Source organism: Psittacula echo, assembly GCF_963264785.1.
Source record: "Psittacula echo genome assembly, chromosome: 4".
Taxonomy (NCBI): domain Eukaryota; kingdom Metazoa; phylum Chordata; class Aves; order Psittaciformes; family Psittacidae; genus Psittacula; species Psittacula echo.
The window spans coordinates 19,386,005-19,405,300 of record NC_137738.1 but is presented as its reverse complement, the minus strand read 5'-3'; the positions used below and the strand labels follow the sequence as shown (position 1 = coordinate 19,405,300).

At 35.6% G+C, this 19,296-nt stretch overlaps 1 protein-coding gene across 4 annotated transcripts in view; it reads right to left on the bottom strand.

Moving 5' to 3' along the window:
* BTBD9 (BTB domain containing 9) overlaps window positions 1–19,296 on the bottom strand; it is a 155,296-nt gene that overhangs the window by 65,187 nt on the left and 70,813 nt on the right. For all 4 annotated transcript variants that reach the window (XR_013956760.1, XM_080617071.1, XM_080617072.1 and 1 more), the window contains one exon: window positions 2,123–2,232. Coding sequence is in view for 3 of the 4 variants with exons in the window: in XM_080617071.1 (XP_080473197.1) it covers window positions 2,123–2,232 (110 nt within the window). In the remaining variant the exon portion in view is untranslated. The remainder of the gene's footprint in view (window positions 1–2,122; window positions 2,233–19,296) is intronic.

Below are 19,296 nucleotides of genomic sequence, written 5' to 3'. Positions count from 1 at the left end.
CTGCAGTGCCATACATATATATCCAGCTGTTGCTGCTTTACTTACTATCTGAAGTTGGTCCACACTGCTCTTTCAATTAACTACTCACTGAATTCTCTTTTAATTTCCTATTAATTGCATTGGCTACCATCCCTTCAATATAAAAAGCTGTAGAGCCCTACAGGCCTCACTTTGCTTACTATAGATCACTTCAAATGACTCCCAGATACAACAGCTTGATTGACCCATATTGAATGACAGCATAATTCCACTGATCACCATGAACAACAATGGATATTTACTATTATGTAGCCCAAACCCTACTTCCCTGCAAGATTCTGTAACTACAAAAAAAAAAAAAAAAAAAAAAAAAAAAATTCATAAATGCAGAAATCTTAATTAAGCCATATAAAGTGTCCATCCCCAGATTATCTTTAAAACACATGAAATGCTGAAACAGATCAAACAGTTTGCCTCAACAAAATGCTCACTAAGACACAAAATATCATTGAGTATCCGAGACACAAGCCAATTATGGTACAAGTACACTTCATGAACATACACAGATTCGCTACCTCTGCTTACTGTTATGACCAAACAAAAAAAAACCCAAACAAGCAAATATATTACTTGTGTCCTAAATTAAGTATTTAGAAAGTAATCTTAAACCCAATACATACAGATCTATGCACCACTTATTTGCTCACAGGAACTCTGATTTTGCACGAAGTTTTTAAAAATTCATAGCTGGCATTGATAAATACAAAATTTAGCTCAAAGGTTTTAATAAACTTGAGTATTTTGTTTCTCCACTAGCTAGCTTACTAAGGTAGATGCTTTCTTTAAACACAATTCTTCCTTAATGCTTATTCTATTTTCTTGTCAATAGCAACTGCAATACTAGCAAACTCCCAAAAGAAAAGGAAAACTTTCTATTTGCATTATGGGACAGCTTGACATTTTGGGACTATATAACATAAAAATTAGTCAAGTGTGATTTGTCAGGCTACTTATTCAATCCTCTAAAAAAAAAAAAATCATTAAATTACACAGCAAACCTCATGACAGCAGCGGTAACCATCGATGCCTTTGTCTAACACAGGGGGCATGGGCTGAAGGAGTTGGTCCCCAGTTTTTCACAGCTAAATATTACAGTTTTATCAGGGGAAAAAAAAAATAAAAGAAATATGTCTTACTAGTATCTTCTCGTTCATTCTTCTTTGAAAACTGTTTTCTTTTCCAGCTATTATAAGTGCAAAATTAAAATCTAAATATATGTTTAAAACCATCATGAACTTACAATTTTGCTGAAATTTTCAATTTCATTCCAGAAACTGTGGGAAACCCTCAACTAGACAACTACTGAAAGGGGCACAAAACTCTTCCAAATGAATTTCAGGATCTCAGTTGCATGAGTTTGTATGGAAGAACATACAGAAATCACCCTGTCTGGACTACTAAATAGATGATATTAAACCTTACTTTGACATAGTTTATCGTTCAGGATTGTTGGTCTGTTGGGGATTTCTACCTTAAGTAATGCAGCACTATGTAGTAGTACTTAAACAGTATTATATAAACTGTTCAGATCTCCAGAGGTAGGAAAGCTCCATCAACGTGGCGCTCTGAGAACACGGGCAGCCAATATAACGTTCTGCCATGGTTAAGTGTGTCTATGACTCTTTGGGGGAAAATCAACACCTGAGAGTTTACTTTCAGCAGCTGAAACTAGGCTGGATAGGAGTCTCTAAATACCCAAATCCATCTTCACTGTAATAAATAGCACTGGTTATCCATCTTCATTACAGAACTCAGGCTAATCTAGTGGCAGGCAAGAGCAATGACATGCAAAGAAAAATATGATTAGCAGCACAGTGTCTCAATTACCAGTGACTTTGTCAGCAGTAGTTGATTTAATTTGAACTTTAGCATTCCTGCAGCATCACTAATTAATCCACAGAACTGGAATTTCAAAGAAGGCACAAGAACTAGCCAACCAATTCTACGCTTACAGCATCATTTAACTCAAGTTAAGAGATTTCTGTGTGGGAACAGCAGGAGAGTAAGAGTACAGTGATGACCAGTCTTAAAAGGCAAGCATTTGCAACAGTTCATGTAAAAGGAGAACAGTTTTATCTCTTACCTATCAGACCTTTCTCAAGAGTAAAGGTTTTGTTTGTGAACATGCATTCAAATGCCACAATGTGGAAAACTTTGTTCACTGTGTTGTGGGTCCCAACAATTCGAATATACCTACAGAGAAAAGAAAAAAAAAAATAAATGTAAGTAGCACAAGCTAAGCATGACAAACTTCTATGCACTAAAATACAAATGATTCAATTGGACTGTATTTTGCAGACCTCTAAAGAACTGAGTAACCGTTAAAAAAATAATAAAAAAAGGAGTTAAAAGCATATAAATTTCACAGCAAACTTCTATCTATTAAGGATGCTGGCTCCAGTACAATTTAAGGAAAAAATTAAATAATTAAAGAATTGTTACATCTATCAGAAATATATTTCTAGACTACTTTGCCAAGAAAAGCAAAATGAGGGACCTTCTAGTTCAGAAATGGTCTGTTAGTGCAAATGTGTGCTCATGGAAGCTTTAATTAACAACAACAACAATTCCCTTTACCAACTACTCTGCACAAGAGTAAAAGATTTCATACAGGCAGAACAAACCCAACAAATCAGTGAGGCTTCTCTGCAGAAGCCAAAAATTAATTCCATTTCAACAAGACTGTATCTAATTCTAACCCTAGATGTAGAGGCTATCAATGTCTTTGCTGGTGTATCCTTTATTAATAGCAAAAAAATAATTCTGAACTGTCAAGTGTTATGAAACAGAGCCAGCTCTGGGTTCCATTTCTGGTTATATACTTATACTTCTAGACTCTAACTGAAAATCAAATAGAGTTGCTCTTGAACACCTGTTCACCTTCAGTATTACACTGGAGACTCCACCTTCTATAAACAGCCATTAAACTCTGATTTAGTCTGATTCACCCAATTTCTGAAGAGATCCAACAGTTCTTACTATAAATTTTAAAAAATCCTAAATGGAATATTGTACACCATCTCAATAAATGTTGAACAAGCAACACAGAAAACTACCTAAACCAAATATCACTAACCCATAAAATAGGCTACCCACAACGCAGAAGGCTTTGTATTAAATTAATTCATTTCAATTAAGAAGTATTAGGATGCATGAATCTTAAGTAATATCCTCAGTCTGCTGTGTAAAACAACCTTTCAGTTATGTTATATAATTATAGTTCGAACATAATGGGCATTCACCAACAGCATCATTTTGGCTTGTGTTCTTCATCATACCAAGTTGAAAACATGCACAGCTTTCACCTGAGTTTTTTTTTTAAGGCAATAAAAAACCTCATAGCTCTTTACTAATGTTCAGCCTCCTCCTACACTTCACTTTAGTGCCTTATGAAAGAGCTCTTATAAGCAAGCCTCAATGACTGTTATTACTGACATTCATTTGTCTTTACCATGCATAGAAAAAAATCAATCTATTACAGGCAAATGACTGCAAGAGACAACTAAATATCATCACTAAAACTGACTATGTTTTTGACCTCTGCTCCTTTTAGCTTATGTAATAGCTTCATTTAAAAAAAAAAATATATTTTGAATAAAATTATAAAACTACTATAATTTGAATAAAATTATAATATATATAATTTTATATGCACAAAATTCCAGTTAAAATATTTTAATTATCATGACTTGAAACAAAGAAGAATGATAAGCTATTCCATATTGAGTATACCTCACAGATTAACTACTCCAGTAACAAATTTCCTGCAAGTAGGAATGTAGAAAAATTTCTATGTAGAAAAATTAAAGATGGCAGAACTGGAGAAAATATTAATTTTTCATAAAGAAGGTAAAGCTATATTTTAGGGGTAAACCAGAACTTTTCCCTCACTATTTAACTGTGACAAGTGCCTGCAAAGAGGATTGCAGGAATCTTTGCTGAGGGTCAGGGAAACAGCATTTTGTTCCCAGACCTGCCCAAGTGAGCTGATGCAAAAGGCTGTATGTGAAATGCCACATTTTGGGATTCACATTATGAAGGCAAAACTCTATCAGCCTCAGTTCTTCATAGCATGCTGAAGTTATTTTTCACTGCTTTTCAAGAGGCACTCAGCCACATACAGCCATAGCAGAAGAACAGTGGACACACAGGAGCAAGACCCCAAGGTTTCTGCTCACAAAGCCGACCTAGCAAAACTGGCACTGAAAATCCATTGACATGTTTATAATCCAATTATTCAGGGGACATCTTCAGCTCATGTATGCCTCCTCCTTAAAGTTACAGGCACAGATGTATTTCATTCAGTCTTTTCAGATTATCTTCTTTTTGGCAATTCACAAGTACAGTAGGAACCCTAAATACACAGGCAACAACCAGGATTCAACAACAGCAAATGTTCTCGTTCTATTCAGTATCATAAGCACAGAATTCAACTAAACACAGGAACAATACTGAAACATTTCTAAGTGCATGCGGAGGCTGGCTTGCCACAGAGACTCTCTCGTCTTCCTCAGACAAGAAAGGTATTGACTGAGTTGTGCTGCTTGGACAAAACCCGCTCCAGGCTAACCAACAGAACGTTACTAATGGAGATACTCTGACATACTTCAGTTACGCTTCCTTGCTTTACAGAGTTTTGAGAATAAAGAAAATAGCAATATTAATACAAACACAAGAAACTGTTTCATAATTACTTTTAAAAGCTAATTTATTTAGGGGTTTTTGTGTGTGTGTGTGTGTCATTAAATTGTAACACTGGTGCAAAGCTCTTGATTGGTTTCGGCTTTTATAGTTTGGGTTTATTTGAAATGTATTGAGAAGGTGAAAGACAAGACTGGAATAGTTTGCCATGGGAAAAAGTGTCTTTATCATACCACACACTTAGGTTAAATAACATATCACTCACAGGTTAGCAAAGTTCTCTGCCAACAAGTAGAAAGGCACAAAGCTTATTCTTGTATGCTAAATAACCTACCAGTTATTTTGAACAATAGGTGATAATGTTTCACATTGCCAGAAAGCTGAAATTTTGTGGCAATATAAAACAAAATCCCACCCATTAAAATAATAATGTATACATTTATCTTCTGAAGTATATTATTTCTATGTAATATTACTGTAAGGTAGAACACAATGATATGACAAACCTCATCCTTTCTCCCTAGTATGATACATATATTTTATTCTTTCCTTATCTCTCTCAAGGTGAATGATCAGCATGATTTCCTGCCTGAATCTTTCATTCTTCCACTTGGTGGGAATTAAAAATAATGCAATCTTCAAAATTACTTTAAACACCCTAACTTCTAAAATCTCATGCTCAGATTTTGCACAAAAATTGTAGTTTATTATTGCATTTAATGCAAGATACTAAAGCCTCCATAGCCTGAGACTGAAGAGATAAGGCAGAATTTATTGGAAATGCCTAGTACCACCAGGTAAACAAGCTGTATCTGAACTTCAAGTATCACCAATGAAGAGCAATACTGAATGTACATAATCTGCTTCAGAAAAGTCAAATGAAGACATTGTAAATACTGTAGTAGTACATCTTAAGGAAAAGAACATTAAACAACAGGCGGAAAAAAAAAAGGAGTTGGCTTAAAAATAAGATTGTGAGGAAAAACTGCAATGTGGAGAACTTCAATATGAGCAACAAAGTCTCAACTCAAAGCATACAGATTTCAGAAATTCAAAATGCCTGTTATAGCTCATGTCCATCTATTGACATTGCTTAAAAATGTGCAGACTTTCCTAAGCAGTTTTCAGACAGACAGAAATGCAACTGAGTCATGATTAAAAATAAAAGTATCCTTCAGGCAATCAAGACTATGTGCGCCATATCTTTTTATTTCTTTTGAGTGATTTGTTACGTGGAAAGAAAGAGTACAGGCAACAAAATTAATATGAACAGTTATTCAGCACACACAACTTTGATAAATGCTTAAAATGCATGAAATGTTCTGTGTGATCACTCCAGTTTTTAGAACATACTGTAATGGGTTTGGCTGTGATACAGTTCCATTTCTTCACAATACCTTGTAAGGTGCTGGTTTGTATTTGTGCTGCAAACTATGTGGATAACACTGGAACATTTCAGTTATCCTTCTGTCAACTTGGAGTCCAAAGCTGGGACCCTTTTCGGCAGAACTTCTGTAAATACCAGTGCTGATAATCCCTCTTTATATATCTGTTCTTTAAGGCATTTGATCAGGAAAAGGCTGAAATTCAACTCCTTTTTTTAGTAGGACTTTAAACCTAAGGAAAGGTCCCTAGCCATATGGAGCAAGGCTAGACCATGACAACATTCTCTGTTGCCATGTTATGCATGGCAGACAAGATGTGAGGTGACTGTGTGGATCAGAAAAAAGTATCTAACAGCTCTTCTTTCACCCAGGAATCACAGTTCATGTCCTGTACATTGAAATAGTAGTAGACTGAACATCCTTCCCCCTCCTAAAGGCTCTTATGAAATCACCAGAAGACATCATTATGAGATCAATGGATCTTAAGATGGCAGGAGCGAAGAATTTCAGTAACCGTGTATCTTTCAGAGTCCAACTTTAGAAGTTTAGCTGTCTTAACATTTGCTTTCTATTTATATATTTATGCATTTTAAAGTACAAAAATCTGAATGAGCTACATGGGTTGATTAATTAGGCACCTATGTGGCAACAGGCCTTTTCCATCCCCTATTTTTCCCCAGAGCAATTCTTCACTTTGCACGAAACTATGACTTGAGCACTGTGTTCTGACAACGAACAGATTTCTAAACAACTACATTAGGTTTTACTTCCCTCTACATTTGTACAGCTGACATATTTAATTTGGATAACAGCTGCTGCTGAGCATACCACTAATTCAGCTGTGGATACCCTGACCTGGAGGACTACCAATACCAAAGTTCGGCTGCCTGCCTCAGAACAGTATGTAGGACATATGACTCAAGCATAAAAATATGCATACTCTGGGATCCATTTTAATCCTTCATTATAATAACACCACAAAGATACAAACTCTGGAATATATTATGCATAGATACAAATCCCTCGTGGATATTAAGAAAGAAGACTAAGTAAGGAGATGTACAGGAAATTAACTGATATTTTGCACTGATATCCATCCAAGTTACTATTAAAGCAACCCAGAAGAGCAACAGTGAACTAAAATAACTAAATTCAGTATGTGCAAGCCCAGCTCTAAAGAACTTGGCATTTAATGTTCCTTTGAGGAGCATTTGGTACGATCCACCAGTGCTAGTCCTACATACTTGTATCTGCTCTAACTGCGTCGCAACTGCTAACATTCACATTCTGATCACTGCCACCGAGATGCATGAGATACAGCCCCCCACACAAGGGCATTAGAAGACGTTCTGTTTCTCTTTTAGTGGAAAATGAAACACTGCTATTCACCACCATCTAAACTCCATTTATTGACAACTCCATAAAACATATAATCCTTCAGACTCACACAGCTGAATCAACAGATGGATGGCAACAGGACCAAAAAAAAAAAAAAAAAAAAAAAAAAAAAAAAAAAAAAAAAAATGCAAGGAGGGAAAAATCAGATTTATTAAATCATGTACAAAAACAGTGTCCCTAAGTAAATATATAAACTAAACAATTAAACCAGAACAAGTGTGGAAAGCATTTCTTTTGACAGAAGACAAATTTTCCTGCATTGAGATGAGAAAGTCTAATAGAGTTTATTTCACACCAAAGGAAATCCCTGCTGCAAATACAGAAAACAGTGACAAATCAAACAAAACACACAAGACGAGATCATAGACTGATTTGGGTTGGAAGTGATCATCTAGCTCCAATCCCCCTGCCACAGGCAGGGACACCTTCCACCAGATCAGATGGCTCAAAGCCCTGTCCAACCTGGCTTTTAACACTGCCAAGGATGGGGCAGCTTCTTTGGGCAACCTGTGTCAGTGTCTCACTGCACTCACGGTGAGCAATTTCTTCCTGATGTCTGATCTGAATCTGCCCTCTTTCAGTTTAAAGCCACTCCCCCACGTCCTATCACTACAGGCCCCTGTAGAAAGTCTCCCTCCAGATTTCCTGTAAACTCCCTTTAAGTACTGGAAGATGGTTACAAGGCTTTCCCTGAAGCCTTCTCTTCTCCAGACTGAGGAAGCCCAACTCTTACTGACCTCCAATAGGAAAAGCATACACCTGCAAATCTTGTATACCTTTGCAATTCATGCAAATACAAAAAACAGTGTAGCAGTTTGAAAGCAAAACCATTTCTCTTTGTAATTTCTAAAATGTGTATCCAGGTATTCTATGCTTCAGCATTCAAGAAGTTAAAACTATTGATATACAATAAGTACACAGTATATATAATCGCTTGTGTACTGCATATAAGCAACATACCAACCAAGCAATCAACGTTTCTGAACATATTTAACCAAATTAACACTGATGTGCATGGGAACATAAGTAACGTTTGTATGATGTGATAATACATTTGTATTCGGTATGTACGGATGAGTTTAAAAATGGTAAGATTTTTCATTCCTGCTTGTTTACACCCCCCCCCTTTTTTTTTCCCCCTAGAAAACCCCAAATTTGAGAAAAACTTGCTTGAATCTGAATCTTTGTATCATGTGCCTACAGTTCCATTCAATTTCACAAATCTGAACTGGGCTCTGCAGGTTTTGTTTCAGGTCAGATCTCAACCCCAACCAGTCCAATAATATGGGAAGGAATCTGTAATTTCACTTGATCATATAATAGACTTCCATCACATAAATTCAATACCTGGTAGAAGAAGATAGTAACATTTTGATGCTATGGAATCTGTACTAACCCTCTCTCTGATTCTATTTTGCAGTCAAACCCAACTTAAATATCACCTTTATTTATTTTTATGCTATCTCTGTTGAATACACAAAATCGAACCCTAATAAATTAAATTACAAAAAAAAACAGAAAAAATAGTTCTTTAAAATAGAGAAGAAAGCACTGTTCTTCAGGAAGTCTGGTTCTAGCACAAAATGCACATAGGATGTAGAAAGCGGACATGAGTTTGCTCTCATGCCTTCCAGGCTGGTGTGACATGGAGCCACATTCTTTTCAAAATGCACATAATCTTCAATGGGACTTGTTTTCTTTGAATCACAGCAAACCTTGATGTGGTTTCATTGTGTTGAGTAAATTTAGCTTAGGATTCATTATACGGATACATTGTAGCCTCCACATTTTTAAACATATTGAATAAAAGAAAATAGCGAAAAGTTCAGTTCAGTGAAATCAAGGAACTCTTTCCATTTCTCCCAATTTCTTATATTCCACCAGCCTGTGAATTTAACATGCAATAATTACTTCTTGGTCCAAGCACACCTCAGTAAGAGCTGTATTAAAACTAGGCTGGAATCGGACCATATCTAATATGACAAAGAAACACTTGAGAAGTATTAGAACAATGTTGTTCTGGGATCAACAAGTGTGTGTGCTCAAGATATCAACCTTCATCTAGGTATCTCAGCAAAGAAATAACTGGTGTTTTGACCTACGATTTAAAAAACAAGGAATTTAATTTTTTTCCTATAAAACTGTAGTGAAGATATATACAGAAAATTGTATTTAGCTTTGTTGTCTCAGTTTCTGACACAGTGTTAAAGAAGGGTGAATTTTTTAAAAGAGGATGAAAATGATAAAGAAAAAATAGAGAAGGTAATTACTGAAAGAACCCTTTTTACATAAGGTTTGTTTGGATGAGTTGTTATTAATCAGAAGTACAACTCTAGGTATTTGAGCATATAAGCAGAAGAGAATAAGAGAAGATCTCCAGGGCTCATAAAACGGAGTCATATATGCACATGAAGAATGCTAAGGTTAAAATGAATAAACAAACAAACAACAAAACCACCAAACACCTCCTACTCTCCCAGTATAACTTTTTACTTACTGAGAAGTATATCCAAGGATATATGCAAGAAACCCTATCATTTTTTATGTTAAAATTGCATCAGAAAAGTGCTAAGTGATACCCGAGTGGAATTAGCTATGTACTAGTAACATAAAAATGACCAGATACATCTTTTTCATCAACATTCTTATGATTTGCAAATTTGTACCTAAGAAAACAACTCCCTATAGCTGGAGGTGGTTAGAAAATCGATGCAAAGTATTGATGGCTCAATTTTAATTTGCTGTATCAACAATTCTGAAATGCTGAAATATGGGCTAAGCTGAGAGTGCCGTAGACATTTAAAACATTTATGATAAAACATTTACTGTTAATATTCAAGTGTTTTATATCTGAGTCAAGGATGGCTTTGTTAATTGATATCTTAACCAAAGATATGATCACACAGTGATTAAGATCCATGCAGTATTCAATGGAGCAATGTTTGTAGGAGAAAATACCCCAAAAAATAAAGAACAAAAGTAATGCGCTACTTAAACTAGCGGAATGTCAGTTCTCATGGCTTTGGTGGGTTTTTTCTAACTTAATTAAAGTGTGCAACACCTGTTCTGCTCCTGACAACACATAGCTTAACCACACTCTTATTCATGATCACTCTTTAGATGCATTTTAGACCTTATGCAGTGAAGACTCAGATTCTCATGCCAATCAGGCACTACAAAATGGACGAGAAGTCTCATTGGAATTATAAGATGTTTTTCATATTGGTGAAACGAATGCCTGATGTGAGACTGATCAGGGAAAGACCAATTTCTAAATTCACTAAGCTCTACATTTTATGAGAAAAATCTGACATGGTATCAATTGGCAATAACACATGCTACACACATATATATGCTTGCTACCTCAGTTGTTACTTTCCAGCATATTCAAGACCTAACTGCTATGTACTGCAGGTTTGAACTGAGCTATAAAATAAAGGAGAAAAGAAATATTTACGGAATTGTTCATCAGTGATGGACAGTGCAACAGATTCAATCTTGTAGGCTTCATAGGTCTAGATATTTTTAATTTTGTTTTACTGGAAATAATAGATAACATGGTGAAAACAGATCATAAATTTGGATTAAAAGTAGGTCTACATTTCACCTGCACAAACACCCCTACATAGCTCAGCAGCAGTGAGATGGTAGACAAGACTTCCAATATTTGTATACAGGTAATAAAGATTCCAGAAACTCAAGTTCCTGTAAGAAGAGCTAAATTTTGATTATTTTAAAGACAGAGCATTTAAGAGAGACAACTACTCTAACGTATTTTTTTGTTCCTGCTGCTTCTCTTTTTCTATTTTCTTTTTTTGTGATTTGTTTTAGCTGTAGAGTAGAACCACATTTATCATACACAATTTGCCACAATTCTCTTGCTGATAGATTTAATAAGCAATCAGGAGAACTGTTTGATTAATTCCAAACAGCGCTTTGCAACACTGCACCAATTCAACTGATTACAATGGATATTAGCTCTCTGAAACACTATCATCAGGCTGAGGCAGTACATCGGGTGACACAGCCCCAAGAAAATTTAATCATTTTGTTAAAATGTAGTTCTTGATCTCCTACAATATGAACATAATTTATGTTTGACATGTCTATGAACTATGCCACTAAAACGTGTGAGCAGGTGAGCAGACTTGCAGAAGACAGAAATATATTTACGAGCTATTGAATTCAGGTCTCTTCAACTGGTTCTTTAACCACAGAACAATTTTATTTAATAACCAGTCATTTAATTCCCTTCACATGGTAAAACATCTAACAATAAGAAACTGTTTTAAATCTAATGTCATGAACCCTAAAATAAATTTGGAGGCAATGGAAGAAGAACAGAATAAATGGTAAGCAGAAAAATAAAGTAAAAGACTTTTCTTCCAAAGCTTATTTCTTTTATTTTAAGTATCCAAAATTCACTCAACACTGAGTTGCAGATAGGTTCCTTCCAGAGGATACTTATCCATCATAATAAATAAGCACCTGAAAATTACCCATGAAGTTTCATTCTGTTGAAACACACCAAGTCTAACAGGTGGAGCTGCAATGCTTTTCATAAAATGATCAAAATTATTACATTTCTGGAAATCAGCTTGGTTTTGTGTGCCTTTTGGCTCACACCTTTACTGCGCTGGCATAGTTTGCTAATGATTCTGGCTCAAATGAAAGACAACTGAACATCTTTATCAATCCCTGCAATAAAATCAAGGTGCAATAAGTCAAACTTTTGCATTCATTTCTATATTAGCATAACTCCTTCAACCATTTATCACAAGGCTTCCACTATTTCTATAGCGGCTCAAGCTATGTAAGACAAGCTGGTGCCAGAAGTACCTAGGGAAGATAGCTGAAGGAAGGAATTACCTTTTGCTTTGTCTCAAGCTATTACATAACATATTTCCACTGAAAAACTAATAAGTTAGGATGTATTTATGTTCAAACAATGTTTCACCAGTTATTGGATTTTTACAGGAAAACCAAACCCGGTTGTCACCTATTATCACCTATATCAGTGAAAGAAGTATCTCTCACTGGGGTAAATGAAGCAATTTCTCATTTATACAACACTTTCAGGTCACGACAGCTTAACGTAACAGAACACCAACAACACAATACGCTCAAACTGCTTTGCAGTGAAAGGCATTACCATTGTGAACACATCTACAGAGAGAATTCTATGAAAGTAATGAGCACTGATAGAGAGGATCATATTGAGTATTTGTATCAGCAGCAACAAATCTGCCTTGATCTTCCTTTGTAATATTGTTCAAATACTTAACAACAGATGCCACACCATTGAAAGAACATGAAAAGTCAGTACTTGCCTGTGCACAAATATTTCTAGCAGGTGCAGGATGACTACCTCTGCAGTGAAAGAAGTTTTATGACCACAGGAAAAACCCTAGAATAATAACTTCCATCACCATGAACCTTTTATGGTTTTATGAATCTTCTATTTGGGAATCAAATAGAGCTCTGTCTGGATACCTACTTAGAGACAGAATGCATTACAGCATCATCCTTTTAGCTACCTACTTATTAAGGCGTGCCAGAGAAGGTTTCACCAACTGTTTCAAAAAAGTAACAAACTCACTGCATATAAAAATTGTACTGAAATTGCTGCAAGTTGCAAACTGATAGGCTTGGAGCCAAGTTATGACAAAATAAAGGCTCCTTAAGAAACTTCAATAATCTACCTAGGATCCTCTAATATAACAAACTTATTTCTTTTCCATAAACCTCTTTCTTTTCCAGTCCAGAAGACAGGTAATACTCAGAAAGGATAAGCCTTCTTTTACCGGTTTAATGCCATCACTGAAATATTTCCATTACCCATGACGGCATTGTATTAGGCTCCAATGTGGGGGGAAGGAAGGGAGGGAACAAAAAAAAAAGAAGTCTTTTCAATAGTCTCTATCCTGCATAGCAGGTGACATAGTGAGAATGAAATCAGTGATTTGGGGTACTGGCTCTTACAACCCATCATAAACCTGCAGTTACACATTTGTGCTAGAAAAATAAGTGCTGAGCTGGCGGACTCATGTGCTTGTTTCACCATACCTACCCTCTGAATACCAGATAGCTCTCGATTGTTAATACCTTGTACCTAGCCTTCCCAAAGTAGCTATGAACATACACAACTCTTTCATATTCAAAATCCAGTTAGATCATTACACCATTACATTGGAACAATTGCCATTAGCTTGTATTGTATCTTCAAGAAGATTTTTTCCTCTAAATAACACGAATCTTGCCTCATCAGTGACAGGAATGCTCTGTGGTAAAGAGTATCCTTCAACAGAATCATACCATGCAGTTATGTAAATCTTGATTCTGTAGACATAGCCTTTATTAGCATATCAATTCAATTTATCTGATTGTGCTATATTACCTTTTAAACCATCTATTTCACTTTATTAACCTGATAATTTAAACTCGGTACTGCATTATTTTGATAAAAAGCAGTTTATGCATTTTATTCTTATGCACTAATGTAGTAAAAACATGTTTCAGGAGGCAGCTCTTCATTATACTTCAGTGCATTATTCCTAACTGTAACTGATGTCTGTTATGACCAGGAAGCTATTATCAGGCTAATACTATCTTTTCCTTTATAATGTTATTATTATTCTCAGTATAATGACATAAATCTCTGTTCGGAAATAGAGGCAATCAATATTATTTATTGTTGTATTTTCATTAACTAGAAATGTACAGGGAATACAGGACTGTGACTCATTTTTGTCCTTCACGGAGTGGAACCTTTGAACTTCAGAACTAAGGTTCCTACATCACATGCCCCCCGGTCTTCCTTACCTATGCCCAAAATAAAATTTTCACATTTCATCTTCATCTCTTTTATTATACCTCCTCCTCTCAGCTCATGCCCACTTTCCTTCACCTTGGCAGAGCACTCAGTGAGCTATTTCCCGTCTAGGTCACGTATCCTCAAATAGATAATATATTTTATATATTCAGAATGAATCTTTATATACTTAGAATATCACCTCCAAATTTTAGTTGAAATCAATAACTACCCTATGTACCTCTCACCATGAAATGTTCAAGAATCCTACTGCCTCCATATTTAGCAGGCAATTGCGTTATTGATTTATGTGATGTATAACTTTCGTGTATACCCTATCCATCTATATCATACATGATTGTAGAGCTTTCTTGACTTCCTACAACTTCCAATGGCTCAACTATATCAACACCAGACTCAAAACTTCCTGACCACTGTTTTTATATTATATTGCCTTATTTTTTTAATATTACTCCAGAGAAGGCTGCTCAGTGTTTCTACCTAAACACATAGAGCTGACTCTCAATACCTCACTTGCAGATTCTTAATACCAACTCAGAAAAGGAATGGATAAGACAAAAGGAAGTATTGCCAAAATGTTAGTGAAACATTGTTTTATAATGACCTTTTAAATTAGTTTCAGAGAAAAGAGTCCAAGAGCATGCTTGCAAAAGTGCCTGAAGCATAGGGAAACAAAGCCATGGTAACTTTAATGCCACAGTACCATTGCTTTTACACTACATATTGTGGATTAAAGCACCTACAAGACTTACAAAGAACACTCAGAATCTCAGTAGCTGAAACAAGCATCCGTACAACTTACCTGCTATTATTGTCCACAGTAGCTAGACTAAAGTTAAAATGTGCACGCCCAACTGTACTACACGCACGTACCATAGAAAAAGATTTCTATGTGATCAAAATGCATTTAAAATTATCTCCTATACTCAGGGATTCTACTACATTTGCTGGTTTTTCACAAATAAGTAAGTGAAAAAAAATACTGTGGTTGGACATGAACAAATTTCAGCTCTAATAATGCTATATAGCTGGAATACTAAAAATCGTTTGACCAAAGCCTGATTCCATTTTCAATATGTAATAATCACATCCATATTATTAACCACTATGTGAAAACATTACAATTAGATACTATTTAAAGATGCATGTCTGTACACAACAAGCAACTTGGGCAACAAACATAACAAAATGGGTTTTGCTAAGAGAAGATCAACTAGCATTTGACATCTACTTCTGCTTCCGAAAAGGTATTTAAGACATAAAGCATGAGTATAACTAAGGAGTAGAAATAGTAGGAAGAGTGAGAAAAAAGAAAAGAGAAAATGCAGTGAAAATAAACAGGCAGTTCCATCTTATCTATACCTCAGCTTTCAAAGGAACTTGATTTAAAGTAGTATTTAACGATACAGCAAAAATAACACGCACAAAAGATTATTTTCCCATACAAATGAGATCTCTTAGCAAATGACACCTCTCAGCATAATTAGCTTCAGACTTTAAAATATTCACCATGCTCTGTTAAGGGAAAAAAACTCCAAAATCAAAGACCTTTCAGCAGAATCAGTTATCTCCCTAGCACAACAATCTCATGTTTGAGTTTACCTGGTTGGGACCTACCTGTGCCCCATCAGGCCATTATGAAAAGCATAAAGGAGCATTACTACACTTCTTGTATTTCTTACAATACAAAACTTTGCTCTCCTTCACAAATGCAGCATAATTTTGAAAACATCAGGTGTGCATTGCCAATGTTAATTTGCAAGAATTCAAAGACTGTTTATATGATAAATACTACTTTTGTTGTAGAATGTCAGTATTCTCAAAGTGCATATGCTTTTAGCTCCACACCTACAGCTTTGGCTTTCCACCTCTGTTTCAAAGCAATAATGTTGCACATGCAAAAAGATAAAAAGACATGTACAATGAATAAATAAAGTGCAAAAGTAGGTTTTATTACACTGCAAAAGGATCGTGCTGTAGCTGCACTCATACCATGGCTATGTTTGTTTTGCATTCCTGAACTCTATGAACATGCTTATTCTACATCAAAAAATTCAACCTCAGAATGACTCACATTCTCATAAATATTAATGCTAAAGGCCTGAGACACATTCAAATTAGAAATAAAAGTTAAAACTTCATGACTTGTGAAATATTAAACCATCATCATAACCAAAAATACATTTTTAGAGGTATTACATAAATTTTGTGCTGTGATGCCCCTTTCCATAAAGGGGCATTCCAGACCTACTAGTCAATAAAAGGTTTGGACTATAGACTGAATTTAATTCAAATAAACAGCTGAGATTGAAAACCTGGTGAACCTTTGGCCTGGAAAAAGCAGACTTGTTTTTGCAAGAAACAGTTTCACACATGCACACAGAATCACACAGAAGTTTGAGTTGGAAGGGACCTTAAAGATCATCTCATTCCAACCCCCCTGCCCTCAGCAGGGACACCTTCCACTAGACCAGGTTGCTCAAAAGCCCATTCAACCTGTTCTTGAACACTGCCAGGAATGGGGCAGCCACAGCTTTTCCAGGCAGCCTGTGCCAGTGCCTCACAGAGATGAAAGTCTTCCCAGTACCTAATCTAAATCTACCCTCTTTCAGTTTAAAGCCATTCATTCCCCTTTGTCCTATCCCTACATGCCCTTGCAAAAAAACCCTTTCAACTATTCATTTTTGAGATTGAGTTCATATGTGGCTATCATACCCTTTTTCTTTTAAAAAAGAAAGATTACTAGAAATATTCTGCGACAGATTTTCTTCTATATTTATACACAAAATACTCTGTGTGCCATAGGATCACAATTCAGCTCTGCAACAGATCAAAATAAGAAAGCCTGGGTTTTCTTACTGTTAATAGATTAATGTTAATGGATTAGAGGGACTCTTCAGTAGGGACTGTAGTGACAGGACAAGGGGTAACGGGTTCAAACTTAAACAGGGGAAGTTTAGGTTAGATATAAGGAAGAAGTTCTTTACTGTTAGAGTAGTGAAGCACTGGAATGGGTTGCCCAGGGAAGTTGTGAATGCTCCATCCCTGTAGGCGTTCATGACCAGGTTGGACAAAGCCTTGGGTGGCATGGTTTAGCATGAGGTATCCCTGCCCACAGGAGGGGGGTTGGAATCAGATGATCTTAAGGTCCTTTCCAACCCTAACTATTCTGTGATTCTATGATTCTATGATTCTAATAGTCTTTGGCTTTAGAAACAATCAAAAAAAACCAACAAACCTGTCTCACACTGTATGACCACGTAGCTAGCAAGAAAACACCATAACCCTTTCTGTATCAGTGAAGATAAAAATGATGATACGTCATAAAACATGCTATATTTGAGACAGAAGTCACTAGCCATCATAGCACGCTCCCTATACAGAGGGCAGAAATGTAACAATTCTAACCACCACCTTTGAAGTCCCCACACTTCATGGTTTTTTTTTTAAAGTAGAATGTTTACTCCATGATCAACACATTCAAATATAAAGAGAAAGAGTTTGTATAACTTCATATGAAAACTAACTGCTGGAGATTCCTGAAGGAGAAACAATGACGTCAAGAAAGTGGCATCATAAAAATTTCCACTCCTCCCGCCCATTATAGGATACATAATCATATGTATCACAATCACAGGGGTTCCCTAAAGAAAATTAAATGGTTTATATATACACGTATATGTACTTGTATGCATCTATGCCTAAAATCACTAGAATGGTCAGCACAAATCTAGTTAACAGTTAGAATGGACTTCACATGTTAGCTCATGAGTTTCAACTTCCAAAATAAGAAGTTGTTTTAACATAGCACTCAATTTCAAATATTCAATAAAAATGCTTTAAAAGCTTGAAAGAATAGGATCATGCACCTCATCTGCTCAAGGGCAAGCATAAACTAAAGGATGCTCATGAGATGAAGGTTAAAATGACAACATGCAATTGATGATTAAAGGAACTTTATATATACTCAGGCTCTCTGATGTTTTTGAGGTGGAAAGAAGGGAATGTGGGTCAATAAAGTAAAACTGAGAATATCAGATACAAAGATAAATCACACTTGGTGGATTTTTTATTATTATTTTTTTTTACAGAAATATCTTGACTCAGAATAGATTCATCCTACAAAACAATGCATTACCCTCTTTCAATCAGAAAAGAGGTGTAGAAGGGACATCTGGCATGTAATTAAATATCAATAATATTGCCAGTTAATGTTTACATTCATTAAATTTGTAAGTTAAAATATGGAGCAGGTAACTCTCTTAACACTTCATGCAAGATAAGTCCAACTTGCCAAATATATTGGTCTTGATAAAGCCAAAACTCTTATTGTAAAGAAATTCTTTCCCTATTAAGGACATGTACCCAAGGAAATAAGAGATTTGCCAGAATCATAAAAACTCCATCTTATTTAAATCTTAAAGCATATGTCAAATTTTCTAAACCTACCAGTTGACTAGAACTATGTATTACAATTATTTACTACAGGCTTGTGTTTTTTTAATCCTTCTCAATTGGAATGTATCATCATATGAAGGTACACAGCCTATGAGCTTAATAGCACAGAATACAATAGATAGATTAAGTACCAACGTGAAATTTCAAAGCAAAATGCCTCCTCCAAATACCTACATTACATTGTGCAGAAACCCTCAGACACAGAAGCAGCACCAGAAATTACCCAATTTAAAGGACAAATGGGAGCAATCTTGTCATTCTCCATCTCACGCAAAAAAGAACATGATAATGATTTAATACTTTTTAACCTTACAGAGCTGGGATTTTTTTCCAATCTTAAAATATCAATGTAGCTCTTATTCAATTCAAAGTCTTCAGCTCTTTCCCCTCCCACTCCCTTTATAATCCTTGCTGTACTGATTTTAACTGCTTTGGCAATGCCAGAACACTGCCTGATCCTAACAGGTCATCATTGATTGCTCTAAACCAATTGGTTCCTTCATTACAGAGAAAATGAAGTAAAGCAGAAAGGCAGGTGTGCTC